Source organism: Zonotrichia albicollis, chromosome Z, assembly GCF_047830755.1.
Source record: "Zonotrichia albicollis isolate bZonAlb1 chromosome Z, bZonAlb1.hap1, whole genome shotgun sequence".
Classification (NCBI taxonomy): domain Eukaryota; kingdom Metazoa; phylum Chordata; class Aves; order Passeriformes; family Passerellidae; genus Zonotrichia; species Zonotrichia albicollis.
The window spans coordinates 46,333,872-46,347,190 of NC_133860.1; the positions used below are offsets into that span (position 1 = coordinate 46,333,872).

The window sequence follows — 13,319 nt, forward strand, 5'->3', positions numbered from 1 at the left end:
AGACTTAGGGTTTACCCTAAGTATTTGGATTGCAATCAAGTAATGTCTTGTCCTTTCTTTTCTTGTTTCAGTCATTTGTAATAAAGTCTTTCCATTTAAGAAGGCCCTCAGCAGAAGCCACAGGGAGGCTGGATTTTTCTGCACATGAGAAATTTCAGTATGCCAACTTACATGCAAGTACAAATTAAGTATGACTCAAGTGTAGGTAACTTCTTACAAGGCCATTGTTCTGGCTGATGAGGTTCCCCTCAGGTTTTGTAAAAATCAGAGAATTTTATTTTAAACCATGAGGTAATATCTGCGTCATATGCCATATAAAGTATGCTGCAGTTATTTTTTCTAGGGAACTAATTGCTTCTCTTTACTTCATGCTTAATGTAAGCTGTGGAGTAATGCCCTCAGATTTGAAAGATGTACACACATGCACATATTAAGAAAATTAGGATTTCACTGTGTTGCCACAGAGGTCAAAAAAGTGTAGTCATCCTGTGTGGCTGTTAAAGCAATATGCAAGACACAGTCTTATAGCTGGAGAGCACAGACTATACTGATGGCAATGAGGAGAAGAGTTCTCCTGGTCAAAAAAACCCACTTTCTACTTGAGTGTAATTCACAGCTGAAGAGATTGTCAAGAGAATAGTAGTATTAAGCTTGCTATTATTTTCTTAAGGAATGGTTTGAAGATTAGACTTGCTTAGTTGGGTCCATTCTCTGAATGTTTTTAATATGAAATTTTCACATACAGGTAGTAGGCTGGGATTTAATCTGAGAATTCACTTAGATCACACTACTGATAAATTGACTTTTGGACACCAAAAGACATTATGGGCCATTCTCAGATGAAGTAGCCTCTACTTCTTTCTTATACTTTGCTTTCCAGCTGTGTACATCTGATAGTGAAGTTGCATTGAATTTTGTAGTTATGTGACTGTACAATGAAGTGTTCTTGTTTCCTAATATATCTAAAAACTAGGTTTACTAGGTGAATGTTACTGGTTTTTCATTCGTCAGTCAAAGAAATTAATCCTATATCCAGTGGGGTCTCATATAGGAAAGATTCCCTGCTTCTTTGAGAGGTAGCTGCTTTCTGCAGCAAACTGCTCTGTTTTGTCTTCTGTGAAGAAATGTCAAAATACATTCCTTTGCATGCCATGTGTTTCTCAATTAACCCTTGTAAATATTTAATTGAGTTATCTGACTTTTTTCTTTATATACATTTAACACAGAAAAGAGTGCAAATGAGGAGGATACATGTTATGAGATTCCTGACTCTAGTCTGAGACACTGAAGTGAGGAAAGGGAAGGACATGAAGTTAATGACTAGAAACATGACAAAGTTATGGGAACTATAGACTGTAGGTTTTTTTTATAGCACTTATATGCTTTTGTTTATGTTAGAGAGTTTAGAATTTCAGAAGAGAAAGAGGAATGAAAGCTGTATTGTCTGCTAAGTAGAATGTTAAGACAATCTGTTCTTAAGAGTACCACATGTTCTTTCTGACCTTATGTCAGTCACAAAATATATATAATTATATTTATAAGTAGTCTGAGTGACTACTTGGAGCAACTCTCCTAGCAATGTAATTTTGTTTTCCACTTCCGAGTATCAGTGATTAGTTTGTTTACTCATCAAACTAAATGATGATGTTTACTCATTCAAAATTTTTACCTCATATAGATTATTAGACAATCTTAAAGTAATCAAAGAGCTGATATGTCAGATGTCTTTTTTTCTATATAACCTCACTAGAAAGTAAGCCACCAGATACATTCATACTTGAAAGTATTGTATGGGAGTAGCTACACACCGCTGCTCTTCATTTCCAGAAGTTAGTTCCTTATAAGGTTATTTGTCCCATTTGCAATGGGTTTCTGACTGCTTGTTCTGTGTTTTATAATGTCTGAGTATTTGTATTGTAGTCCGGGTTTTGGCAACAGGCATTTACTGTAAGACTCTGATTTCTTACATGGTAGGCACCTTGTGCAAACTGAATAGGAAAAAGTTTAAGGAGACAGTCCAGGTGTTTCTTATGGCTCTTTAGAAAGGATTTGGGCAAAGGGAGGGAAGCTTTGCTGTCCTAGCAGGCGTTTGAGAGAACAACTAAAATAATAACAAAGTTTTTTTTTTTGTTGTTTAAAACTGATTCTTGGTTTAAAAAATTGTGTAAACAGTGAGAATAAGACTGAATGTTACCACATGTTAATTTATCTTGAAGTAGCTTTAAGTATTCTCCTTGCATTTCTGAGGAAAGTTTTTGAAAAAACGCATGACTTGTCTGCTATCCAGGGAAGTAAACCTGTTTTTCATGATATTCATCTTACTTAAAATTGTAATATAAAATTATTGTATTAAAAATTGAATGTTCTGTGTATTTCTTACACTTCTGAACTTCTGTTTTGATACTCTTGTTTCAGGCTGTCTTCTTTCAGAGTATCCATATTGTCCATACAGTGCAGTTTTGTAAGACTAGAAGTTACATTTTTGGAAACTCAGAATTTAAGTAATTGGGAAACTAAGATGGTTCTCTTCAGGCTATTGATACAGTTTCTCAGTGTTTAAGCTTCTTAGTTCTGTAATTATTAGTTGTTAGGTAAAGTTATCAAAATCTTGTTTATGTTCCATGTGACTGATTTTTATCTTTATTGATATTCAGTATTCCTTCAAGTCTGTCTTTTGAAATATATTACTTGTTTTTCTTGTAATAACAAATTATCAGACCTACTGTTTCTTTGGAAGTGCACAGCTTGACTACCCCAGTGATTTTTTTTTCCCATTAATAATTGTGGCTTACAGTGTAGTGCTTTTTGTAACACTGTGTTTGCTTTCTCAAACAGTACAGCAAAACTGGGCTGATTATTTCCTCAGGTTCGAAGGGAGTGGGGTGGTAGCAACCTAGTTTTTAACCAGTTCTACCTTCTTAGTCAGATTTACCTTTTCCATGAGTTCATTCCTTTCTGTTCCTTTTTTTGTTTTTGCCCTTCTATTCCTTCATTCCGGGGTTGGGATGACTCATTTCTGAATTTTATGATTGAGAAAATAAATGATACTTCCATTTTATTAGTATTGGAAAATAATTTTTAAAATTGTGCATCTGTACTATCATTCCTCACTGTACTGGTGTGGAGAGTGGTTGGGGAAGACTTTACTTTTGTTTTTATTTTTCCAGTTCTAGTTGTTCTAGTAACAGCTGGGAAAAGTGTTAGAGGGTATGTTGCAAGGTCTCAGTAAACTGAGCAGGCTTGGGTTTATTCTGACATGGAGCTACTATGTGTCCTAGCATTGTAGCATTTTAGGAATCACTGCCAACCATCTGGCCATAACTAAGAAATACTGGAATTTTTGCTTGATGAATAATTCTTTGCTATGGAGACTGTCTACAAAGATAGGAAATCTCAAGAAGTCCTTGCTATGCTAGTGTTGGAAATGCTACAGGGAAGAATTAAATTAGAGGTAAATAGAGACATCCTATGGGAGATATTCAATAAATTCTTATGATTATGCTTGCTGCTATAGCTCCTTTTTTCAGTATTAGTTGCCAAATGTCCTAAAAACATGGAAAACCAAGAAACTGTCCACAGCTGTTTTAAATTTAAATGTTTAATTTTGCCATATAATCTTCATTTCCACTGTACAAATTCATGCTAGGCTAATTAAAACATTGCTGTGAAAATTTTTGTTTTCTCTTGAGTGTGATCTTAGGATTTTAAAAGTAACTCAATAAATGAGAAAACACTTTCAGCATATGTTCATGTCTCACAGTAGTCCTTTATTAAAACTTCCTGGAATGGGCAAGAATTAATTTTCAGGTAATTCTTGAGGTCACAATACCATATTTATTATCTTTATATTTTGGCTTATCTACATCCATATCTTGTGATGTATGCTAGATATTATTCCTCCATATTTAAGGGATTAGATTTTAAATTAATGTGATTTTTACAAATGGCATGTTAAACTTTGGGAAAATGAATGTGAGATAGTAGCATTTTCTAATGTGACTGTCTTTTTTTTTCTTATTTAAATAAATTGTGGCATTAGACACATTTGAGGGCACAAGTTTACGGTGAAAGTACTCTTTACTTATCAGTATAATAATGAATAGTGGTACTGAGCTTAACATACAGAGTTTAACTCTGCAATTTTTAGCCTAACTCAAAAACTTGTGGCAAGTACTGTGTTTGCTGTTTTGCCTGTGGTATCAGTTATGTACCAATATGAAGGGTTAAATAGCTAGTAGCATTCATCAGCAACTATGAAAACATTTCTCCTTGTGCACAGCAGTAAAAACATTCAGTATCTGTAACCCTTTGCAAAAGAAAAGTAAAATGTGGCAAAAGACATCTGTTTTATTCTAAAGTTTTTTACTTTGTGTTTTGACCCACTGATTAGAGGGAAAATGCTCTCAGTGGAGAGTCAGCCTTCCTTTTCTTCCTTTGGAAAACAGTTTCTGTTTATAAAAGGGGATTGGGGGGGTGTGTGTCTTTTGATAACTGACAGGCAATATTTTTGCTTGGATTTTTTCATTAATTACTTCCAAGAACAAAGGTGGAGTGTTAATTATGACAGTCTTTGAAATTCCACATCAGTACAATAGGAAGGATCTGTTCTGAGTTCTGTAGTGGTGAGAAAGACAACAGGAATCTTAATTTAGGGAAAAACCCTTGTCCAAAGCTTGCTCAGGAAAAACAGAAGCTGAAGACATTTTACTTTCAGAAGAGAATAGATTTTTCAGATCAAGATTAAGTTTTTATGAATGTCAACTCTTGTAAGTCAAATATTTTAATTTTTTTTGAATAGTGACATAGGAACTTCTGAAATGTTTATTTGTTATATTTATGATTCCATTTGTATTTCTTATTTGATTATTTCACAGTATACATAAATGGTGTCTGGTATTGATCTATCTCCTCTTGTTTCCTGATGTTTAGGAAATATTTTGGTTTCAGAGTTCAAGTAAACTGAGTATTTGCTATGTTCTACTTGCTGTCTTCTCTACCTTTAGGAAGGGTTTACTGTAAAACTTTTGGAACTGATTAGTAGGTCAAACATAGCTGTCTTAAGATTTCAGTAGCCTGTTGTACAATAATGTGATATTATTTAGGCATTCAATAAAGTAGGCACGATCTCTATAGCTGTTTTTTGCTCTTTTCTTATTATGTGTAGGTGAATCAATCATGGTTTTTGTGGATATAACAGTTAAAATATTAATAATTAATATGGTAGAACAATGTGGTAATTCTGTTGGCGAAAGTTGGATGGCATAAAGGCAAAACCTCAAATGTTAGCTTTTCAGTATGTGCTGAATTTGGAAACAATATGGGAAAAAAACCATAGGAAATGTGGAGAGTTACATTGTATGAAACTATTGTTTTGATAATGACTTGATCACAGTCTTTGTATGATGTAACTTCCGTTGTGAGGAATTTTATAATTAGGGTTATAAAAATTGGTTGGTGTAAAAACAGGCTTTTTGTATTTAACTTTTTAAGTAGTTAGAGATATGTTCTTTTACTTAGCCATTCGTTTATTGGAAGGTACACTCACTCTTAAAATCTTGCCATTCATGCTTCATTAAACAAAACTATCAGTAAATCTCCCCTGTTCCCCTAGCCCCCCACATCAGTAGTAGCAAACTGGTGTGTTAGTTTCAATAGAAGGCACAAAACAAGCAAAATGAACCAGTTTAAAATGTGTCCAGTTTCACTGGTGGGCTTTCAGTCAATGGTTCAGGAGTAGACATCCTGATTTCAGGCTATACTCTGTCATTCTCATGCTCTTAATGACAGTTGTTTTAATACCACTTACTACTAGTACAGCTTACTACTAGTAAGTTGCAAAGCGCAATTTTCCCAAGACCTTGAAATATTCTTGTTTACTAGAGGGGGAAGCATGTTGTAAAGTGGTAGAGCCAGACTTTTATTACTAAGAGTAGGATGTTGCCATTAATATTTAACAATGTGGTTTGATAAAGGTGTATTAATTTAATTGTGAGCACTCTTGTTAAAGTGCCAGTAATTTCATGATGAAAATATAATTTCAGATACATCATCCTCAGCATTGTTTGTTAAGAAGGGATAATTTTAATAGCACCTGTTTATTTGCAATAGACTAATTTCATTTTCCCTGTTAAATTTGTTCCATGAACTCATGTAGTACTAGCTAAGTGGTGGGAGATTATCTGCCTACACATGGTATGAAAAAGGAACTTCACTTTAGCATCTTTTAACTTTTTGTTACAGGCTAGCTTTTTTTTTTTTTTTTGCAATTAGTATTTTGATCCTGTCTATATTCTGCTATTTTTCCAGCACACATGCAAATACAGGCTCTAGTATCAAGTAATAGTTGCCTTATTCAGAGGAATATAGGAAAACTGTAGTTTTCATGAAAAGTTGTAATGAAAACTACTAACTGTAGTTAAAATGAAAAGCATCTCAAATTTAAAAAGCATCTCAAATTTCCTTCCTGCATTGGGATTTTAGTTAAAATGCTGTCAAATAAGACTAAATTATTGAAAAGTGCGTATACATTTACTGATTTTTTTTAAAAAACTCATGGAAGCTATTTTTCCCATCTGAGATGAAACAAATTCTTAGTTTGTATTTAGAGGAAAGCCATATTTTAAAAGGATAATAAGTTGTATTTTATGTTTTTTGTGTGCCCAAAGAACATTTAAAAACTTTTACTTCTGAATAAAGTTGTCTGTGACTTTCTTTTTACTGTTGCCATAGTCATAATCATTGGTGTTGTTGGTTTTGCTTTTCAAGGTACCCAGAAAATGGCATTATAGAAATGGACACAGTTAATCTTCGACCCCGAGCAAGAACCATTCTGAAGTGGAGTGAGCTAAAAGTGGGTGATGTGGTGATGGTTAACTACAATGTTGAGACACCCGAAGAAAGAGGATTTTGGTTTGATGCAGAAATTACCTCTTTGAGAGAAATCTCAAGGACTAACAAAGAGGTTCATGCTAAAATTCTGCTGGGGTAAGATTTGCTTGACCAACTCAGAAAAATCTCTACATATCATATGAAATGTATTTGGTTTAGTTTTTTTATCTGCTAGTCACCACTAGAATAATTTTAATGTTGTACTTTGATTCCGCAGCTGTGTGAATTACAGAATTACAGTGCATGGTTTTTACAAGGTGCAGACTTAACTGTAAGTCAGAATTTTTATTTTTCAGGAGATTTCCAGAGGCAACCATAAAGGTTTTTATGTATTATGTGTGATTCAGATTGGTCAAAGCATGTTCCAGTAATTTTTTAGATAATTGGGAACCCCTAGGTCTCACTGAGTATGGGTCATCTCTGACAGTTTGAACAAGTCTGTAAACTGGTTAAATAAATTTTTAAAGAATAAAATATTAATTTTTATAAATATTTTAAGTATTTTAAGAGTATTATAACCTCTGATAGTAAAGTGTGGAGCTGCTGTTAAGTTTTCATTGTGACTGAGATCACTTGAATATCTTTGCTTTGTTTCACTATTTCATTTTAAAACTTCTGTACAGTGCTTTAGGAGTAGTGTTTTCTGCAGATATCCTTAAGATATTGATGTCAGTAAGTTGTGTTTTTGCCTTCTTAGGGATGGAACAGATGACCAGTGGATGATTTAATGTTGGCACATCCCACATTTACTCATGAGTGTTACCATTGTTCTGGCAATGTTTTCCTGAGAATGAATTGGACTACTAGCATACCTTGTAGTTTTCTTTACAAGAAAAGAGGATGCTGTATCTCTCTTAATGTGAGACATGGGAGAGACACACAGAAGTTGCTGTGAATCTGGTCTAATTCAATATTTTGTGTAAAAGTGCAATCTTATCTAGTACTGGGGAATAGCAAAGACATTGGCTCAGTAAAGCATGCAAGTAAATGAAAGTCTGTTTTGGGGATAGGTTTTAATTTTAGAATTATAGTAGTTTCCTAGACACTCTCAGTGCATTATAGTCATCTTTTATTAAGTAGAGCAGGCACATGGACTTGTTTTGTAGGCAAAGCAAAAAAACCCCAGACTTGAAATACAAACCTAGAAAAAAAAAGAGAAAATATTTTGAATTCTTAACTTGAAAGAGAGAAGAGATTAAGAAATGGAGGACAGGATCAATGGAGAGATGCAGATTTTCATTGTAGTGCATTTAGTGCTAATGGCATTTGGTGAGTCAGGGATGGGTTTCATGGCCTTCTAAAAATAGAACTGCCCAGAGTACAGTTTACATCAAGTTCAAATGTTTGTTGATAACATTATTTAAAACTGCCTACATGGATTCTTTCATAGTTTTCCCCATCTGTTTTAAATAGGATGATCAAAATATGTTTTTGTCTTGATTTGACAAGACAGATGTCTGCTAAGGAAGGCAGGAACCTCCTCTGAAATGGAAAATGTAAACCCCTTCCCTCTGAATTGCTATAATTTTGAAATGAAAAGGCTCTCAGGCAAAGATATGGAACTAGGAATAACAGTTCTTTACTAGGAAAACTAAAAATGCAAATGTAATAGTACAAACAAAAAAAAACTACTGACAGAGTAAGAATAGAACCTGACACTCAGGTCAGGATGTCAGTAGCAGTCTGATAAAATGATGGCTGCAGCCCTCCTGCAGTGACAGGTGTGGTTCTGTTGGAGCAGTGATCCTGTAGAAGGGTGCGGTTTTCCTCTGAAGGTCCAGTGGTGGTGTTGATGGGCCTGGTCTTCCTCTGGGAATCCAGTGGGGAAGACAGCTATACACCTCTGGAAATCCACCTCTGGGAAAAAGCTGCCTGTGATGTTCCAAATCTCAGGTCATATCCAGGTAGGAATGCTTGGCTCTTCCCCCTGGGCAGAGCATCTCCCAATGGGATGATGCAGTTTTATCAGTCATGCAGTGACACTCAATGGCCCATTAACAGAAGACTTCTCCCTGAGGGATGATTGGTTGTGGAAGAGATAAAGAAAGCTGCCCAATTAACAGAAGATAACTGCCCCACCTCTAACAGATAGGAATAGAATACCCCATATTTCCAGCCTATGACAGTTTTGTATTGGCAAAAGGAAGCACCTGGTGGCTAGTAAAAAATTCTGCTTGGAACTCTATAGGGTAGTCTTTTATATAACTAAATAAACTGATAGTTATGCTTCAGACCAGAAGATGCTAAATTCAAATACTGTCAGTACTGTGGCTGGTACAATAGTGTTCCCCCTGATACTTACACTTATATCTTCTGAAAGGAGTTGGGAGGAAAACAACACAGTAGACAAATACCTAGTCTAAAGTGATGAATTTAAGTCAATTTTTCAGATGGAATCATATTTCAGAGAATATTCTTCCTAATTAAGAACTCTGGTTTCCTATAAATGTTGATAGATTGTATTTGCATAATCAACTTGTTGCAGAAAGTAAAGTTAACCAAGCCCTGACATTTCTTAAATTTATCAAAGAATAATTCTGTATCATATCACCTGTACAACCCAACTCATTCCTCTCAATTAGTAGTAAATAAACAAGGGAAGCCTCCTACTGTACATAAATTTGTGTAAGGAGCATGCAAAAGTAATTGCTTTGAATTTCAGGCAAGTCGATTTGCAAATTAAAAAATAACCTCAGTGTTTCATTGTTAATGAATATATAAACAATATAAAATACATTAATTTAGTTTTGAATTATAATGCAGTTGTTGTTATTTTAATCTAATAAAATTAATATATTTCTAGTCTATAATATTAATATGTGATTGTGAGTTCTTAACATTATGTTAGCATTAACTATTTGTCTCAAATAAAGGTGAAATTTATTTTGAATTTTTTATGATTATCTGTTAATGATTATTTGATTGTATGCTAATAACTAGTTTTTTGTGTACTAGTTAAGAACAACCTTAGCAGGCAGTAAAGGGAGGCAGGGGGGAGACTCTAAGGGTCTTAGGGTTGCATCAGATATAATAATTGCTTGGAATTTTTTCCTTTGTGGTGTTACATCAATGAGGCTTTGTATAAAACAATTTTGTATGCCATATTTGAAGGTTTAATTTATTGATCTTGCTATTTTTGACAAAGATTTCCTGAAGCTGTTGATATAATCACAGGAAATAACAAAAATATTCTGGTTTTGGTCATGCTCTGAAGCTAGTAGAACATATGATGAATACTTTTTTTAGGTGCACCTTTTGACATGTGTATTTGTTTGGTGTTACTGTTACTCATATCTTAGTCATAACCAAAAAGAAAATTCCTGTGCAGTCTGTCATCATTAGCTCATCTTTTGGAAAATATACATGAAATAGTGAAATATATATGAAATTACCAAATAGAGGATGAGAGACTGAATAGGGGAGGCAAACATCATTATACAGAATAACTGACCACTTATTTATTAATTTTCATTTCTATAGTATTCACATTGCAGCTGAAATTTGTAATTTTAGGATGTCTAAAACATATAGAACAGGATTTTCTTTGTCTCAGATGCAAATGTTAGGGAAATAGCAGTGCTTTGGGCATGGAATAGGGCTTAAGGTTTCTCATGACTCTGTGTGCATGCTTGCAGTTCAGGATCTCTGAATGTGAGTTTCCTATTTTGGAGTATCTGTGGTTCCTCCTAATTTATTTTAACTGGCAAGGTGTTCCATCTCTGGTTTTAAATATCCTCTGTTTTTCCCTTTGGGGAGAGTGTTTTATTTCCTAATGACAACACTTGTTTGTAGTCCAGAATAATATGACATGTTGTCTTTGAGGCTAACTGTTCAGAATTTAGCCTTGGAGCCATGGATATGTTTAAATTCACCATAGCAAATCAAACCAAAGTAGATCAAATGATGCTCTGCATTCGCTCCTTCCTAGAATTGAAGATAGAGACCAAATTAGATCTTAGTTTTCCTCAGTAAGCACTTGAAAGTCTGAGGACAAGCAAGGACTCTGTCAATACCAAGACTCTTTTTTTTGCTTAAGCCTTTGGAGGTGTGTAAGAATGTAGGTATAAATTATACAGAGTGAACGTAATTTTCTTCTTTGGGTGAGTGAATGTTTAATGAATTTCATGTCTTCACCTATGCAGCTGTAAAGGAATGTAATAGAATGGTCTTAAATTTTCATGTTCCTATTTTTCATCTTTAGTTCTGCAGGGTTTTGTATGAACATCCTTGCTCCCAAAAGGGAATTTTTTTGCAGATTACTTTCTCTTAATTTTTAAATATTTTTGTTGTATTTTTCTTGTAACGTGCCAGATCTGCTGTTTGTCTTCCTCTTTCTTTTCATGGTATGCATTCATATTTATCATCCTACTACTCCTTTTATTTTTATCTAGCATGTTTTAGTCTCAGAATACAATATGATATTTTAAAATTATCTTTATGCTACCTGATACCTGTACAGATTTTATTTTGAACTTCTCCTTTCTTTTGGACAAGATTTTCCATTTATATTTAACTTCTGATTTTTAAAAAAATCATATATGTATTTGTTTTTACAGCTTTGCAAAGAGACGGAAATGAAATGCTTTACCAAATAGTGAGGTATTCTGTAATAGTGAGTAAAAGAAGCTGTGTACAGGGTTTTTTTGTTTATAATTTCAAGAATTCCTGTGCCTCTGTCGATTTCTATCTAGTTAAAAAGAAAGTTATTGGTAGTTATACCTTGTTTTGACACTTTGGAAAATAACAGTACCATACTTCCTATCATTTTCAGTATATATTGTGATAATCATCATGTCAGAGTTGTCATCATGATTTGGTAGATGTCCAATAGTACAGTTCTCACAGTGCTTCTTCTTTAGGTCTGGAATTTTCATTAATGTTGTTTATATCTTACTAATGCTTCCATTATTTTCTACCCAAAGTAACATCCTTGTTAATTTATTTTATTGTATTGTCTTTGACTATTGCTGGTTGATGTGCAATGACATTGTTTTGATGCTGTGTGAAATAATAACAGTATTTACTTGGACCCATTTTCTCAAATAACTTTCATGCTGTATCAGCAGGTATCCTAGTAATAAGAATTCTAATTGCTGAAGACTTTACCTACCCTTTTTTTTGCACAGATGTAAAAGTGTCATATTTCTTCTAGGCAACAAAACTAGTAAAAAGGTGAGAGATATAAATTATCTCTCTCACTTTCCTCTTAAGAGAACACCTCTTGAATCAACAAGACTGTTGCAAATCAAGATACATTCTGAGTGGCCAAGAAGCCTGCTGGGATTTTTGATGATGAATCTGTAGAGGTGATGCCTAGAACTTTTTAAGCATTTCTTTGTACTGCTTTTACTAGAGCCTATGGCTAGAGATTGTTCTTTTTGTGATAGATAGCCTTAGGGAATAATCTCACAACTCATAACAGGAATGACTCTTGACACCCAGAATGTTTTGCATACTACTTAATTACCTCGTTGGACAAAAGAAATCATGTTAGCTGAAGTGGTGTGTGAGTGTAATTCTCTATTTGAACTTGGAAATGAAGTTTACTGTACATTAAACTATTCACTTCTAAATTCCAGATTAGATTTTTAACCTTTCTTCAGTTGTGGTTTCAGTTTTGAGGAAAAGTCAAGAATTAAAAGATTCAATGGACCTAAGGACAGAATATTATTAATGAGACTTCCGAGTAGCGTGATGTGCCTTTTGTGAATGATTCAGGTGTACAGGACAAATATCCCAGGAGATATTGGGACATCCTGAGTTCTAGAGAAATGTTATTCAGCCTGTATTGTTTCTGTCAAATGTGAAACAGAAGAACATGATCTGACAGAGAATTACTCATTAAGAGATCATGTGTAGAGTGAATCCTGTAACCATTGTGTAGGATTTGTCCTCTTTGCAAGACCTTTAGGAGATACAGTACCTTGATTCAGCAACTATGGCATTAAACTCGTGGTGTTGATACAGGCTAGGGATGAACTCATGGGCCTCAGCCTTGCTGAAAAGGACTTGGGGTGCTGGTAGATGGGAGGCTGGACGTGACCCAGCCATGGGGACTCCCAGCCCAGAGAGCCAAATGTCCTGGGCTGCATCCAGAGCAGGGTGGGCAGCAGGGCCAGGGAGGGAATTCTGCCCCTCTGCTCTGCCGAGACCCCACCTGCAGGGCTGCATCCAGGTTCCTGGTGGGGGATGAAAAGGACATGGACCAATTGAAGCAAGTCCAGAAGAGGCCAAGATAGTTGAGGGGAATGGAACACCTCTTCTATTAGGAAAGGCTGGGAGAAGGGGAATTGTTCTACCTGGAGAAGAGAAGGCCTCAGTGTGACCTAATTACAACATTCCAGTACCAGAAGAGAGCCTTCAAAAAAGCCAGAGAGACTTTTTACAACAGCATGTAGTGACAGAACAAGGGGCAATGCCTTCAAATTGAA

At 34.8% G+C, this 13,319-nt stretch overlaps 1 protein-coding gene across 3 annotated transcripts in view; it reads left to right on the forward strand.

The window, feature by feature from the left end:
* The window catches only part of UHRF2 (ubiquitin like with PHD and ring finger domains 2), an 82,754-nt gene that overhangs the window by 24,813 nt on the left and 44,622 nt on the right, over positions 1-13,319 (forward strand). For all 3 annotated transcript variants that reach the window (XM_005488154.4, XM_005488153.4, XM_074533293.1), the window contains one exon: positions 6,766-6,984. In XM_005488154.4, the coding sequence (XP_005488211.1) occupies positions 6,766-6,984 (219 nt within the window). The remainder of the gene's footprint in view (positions 1-6,765; positions 6,985-13,319) is intronic.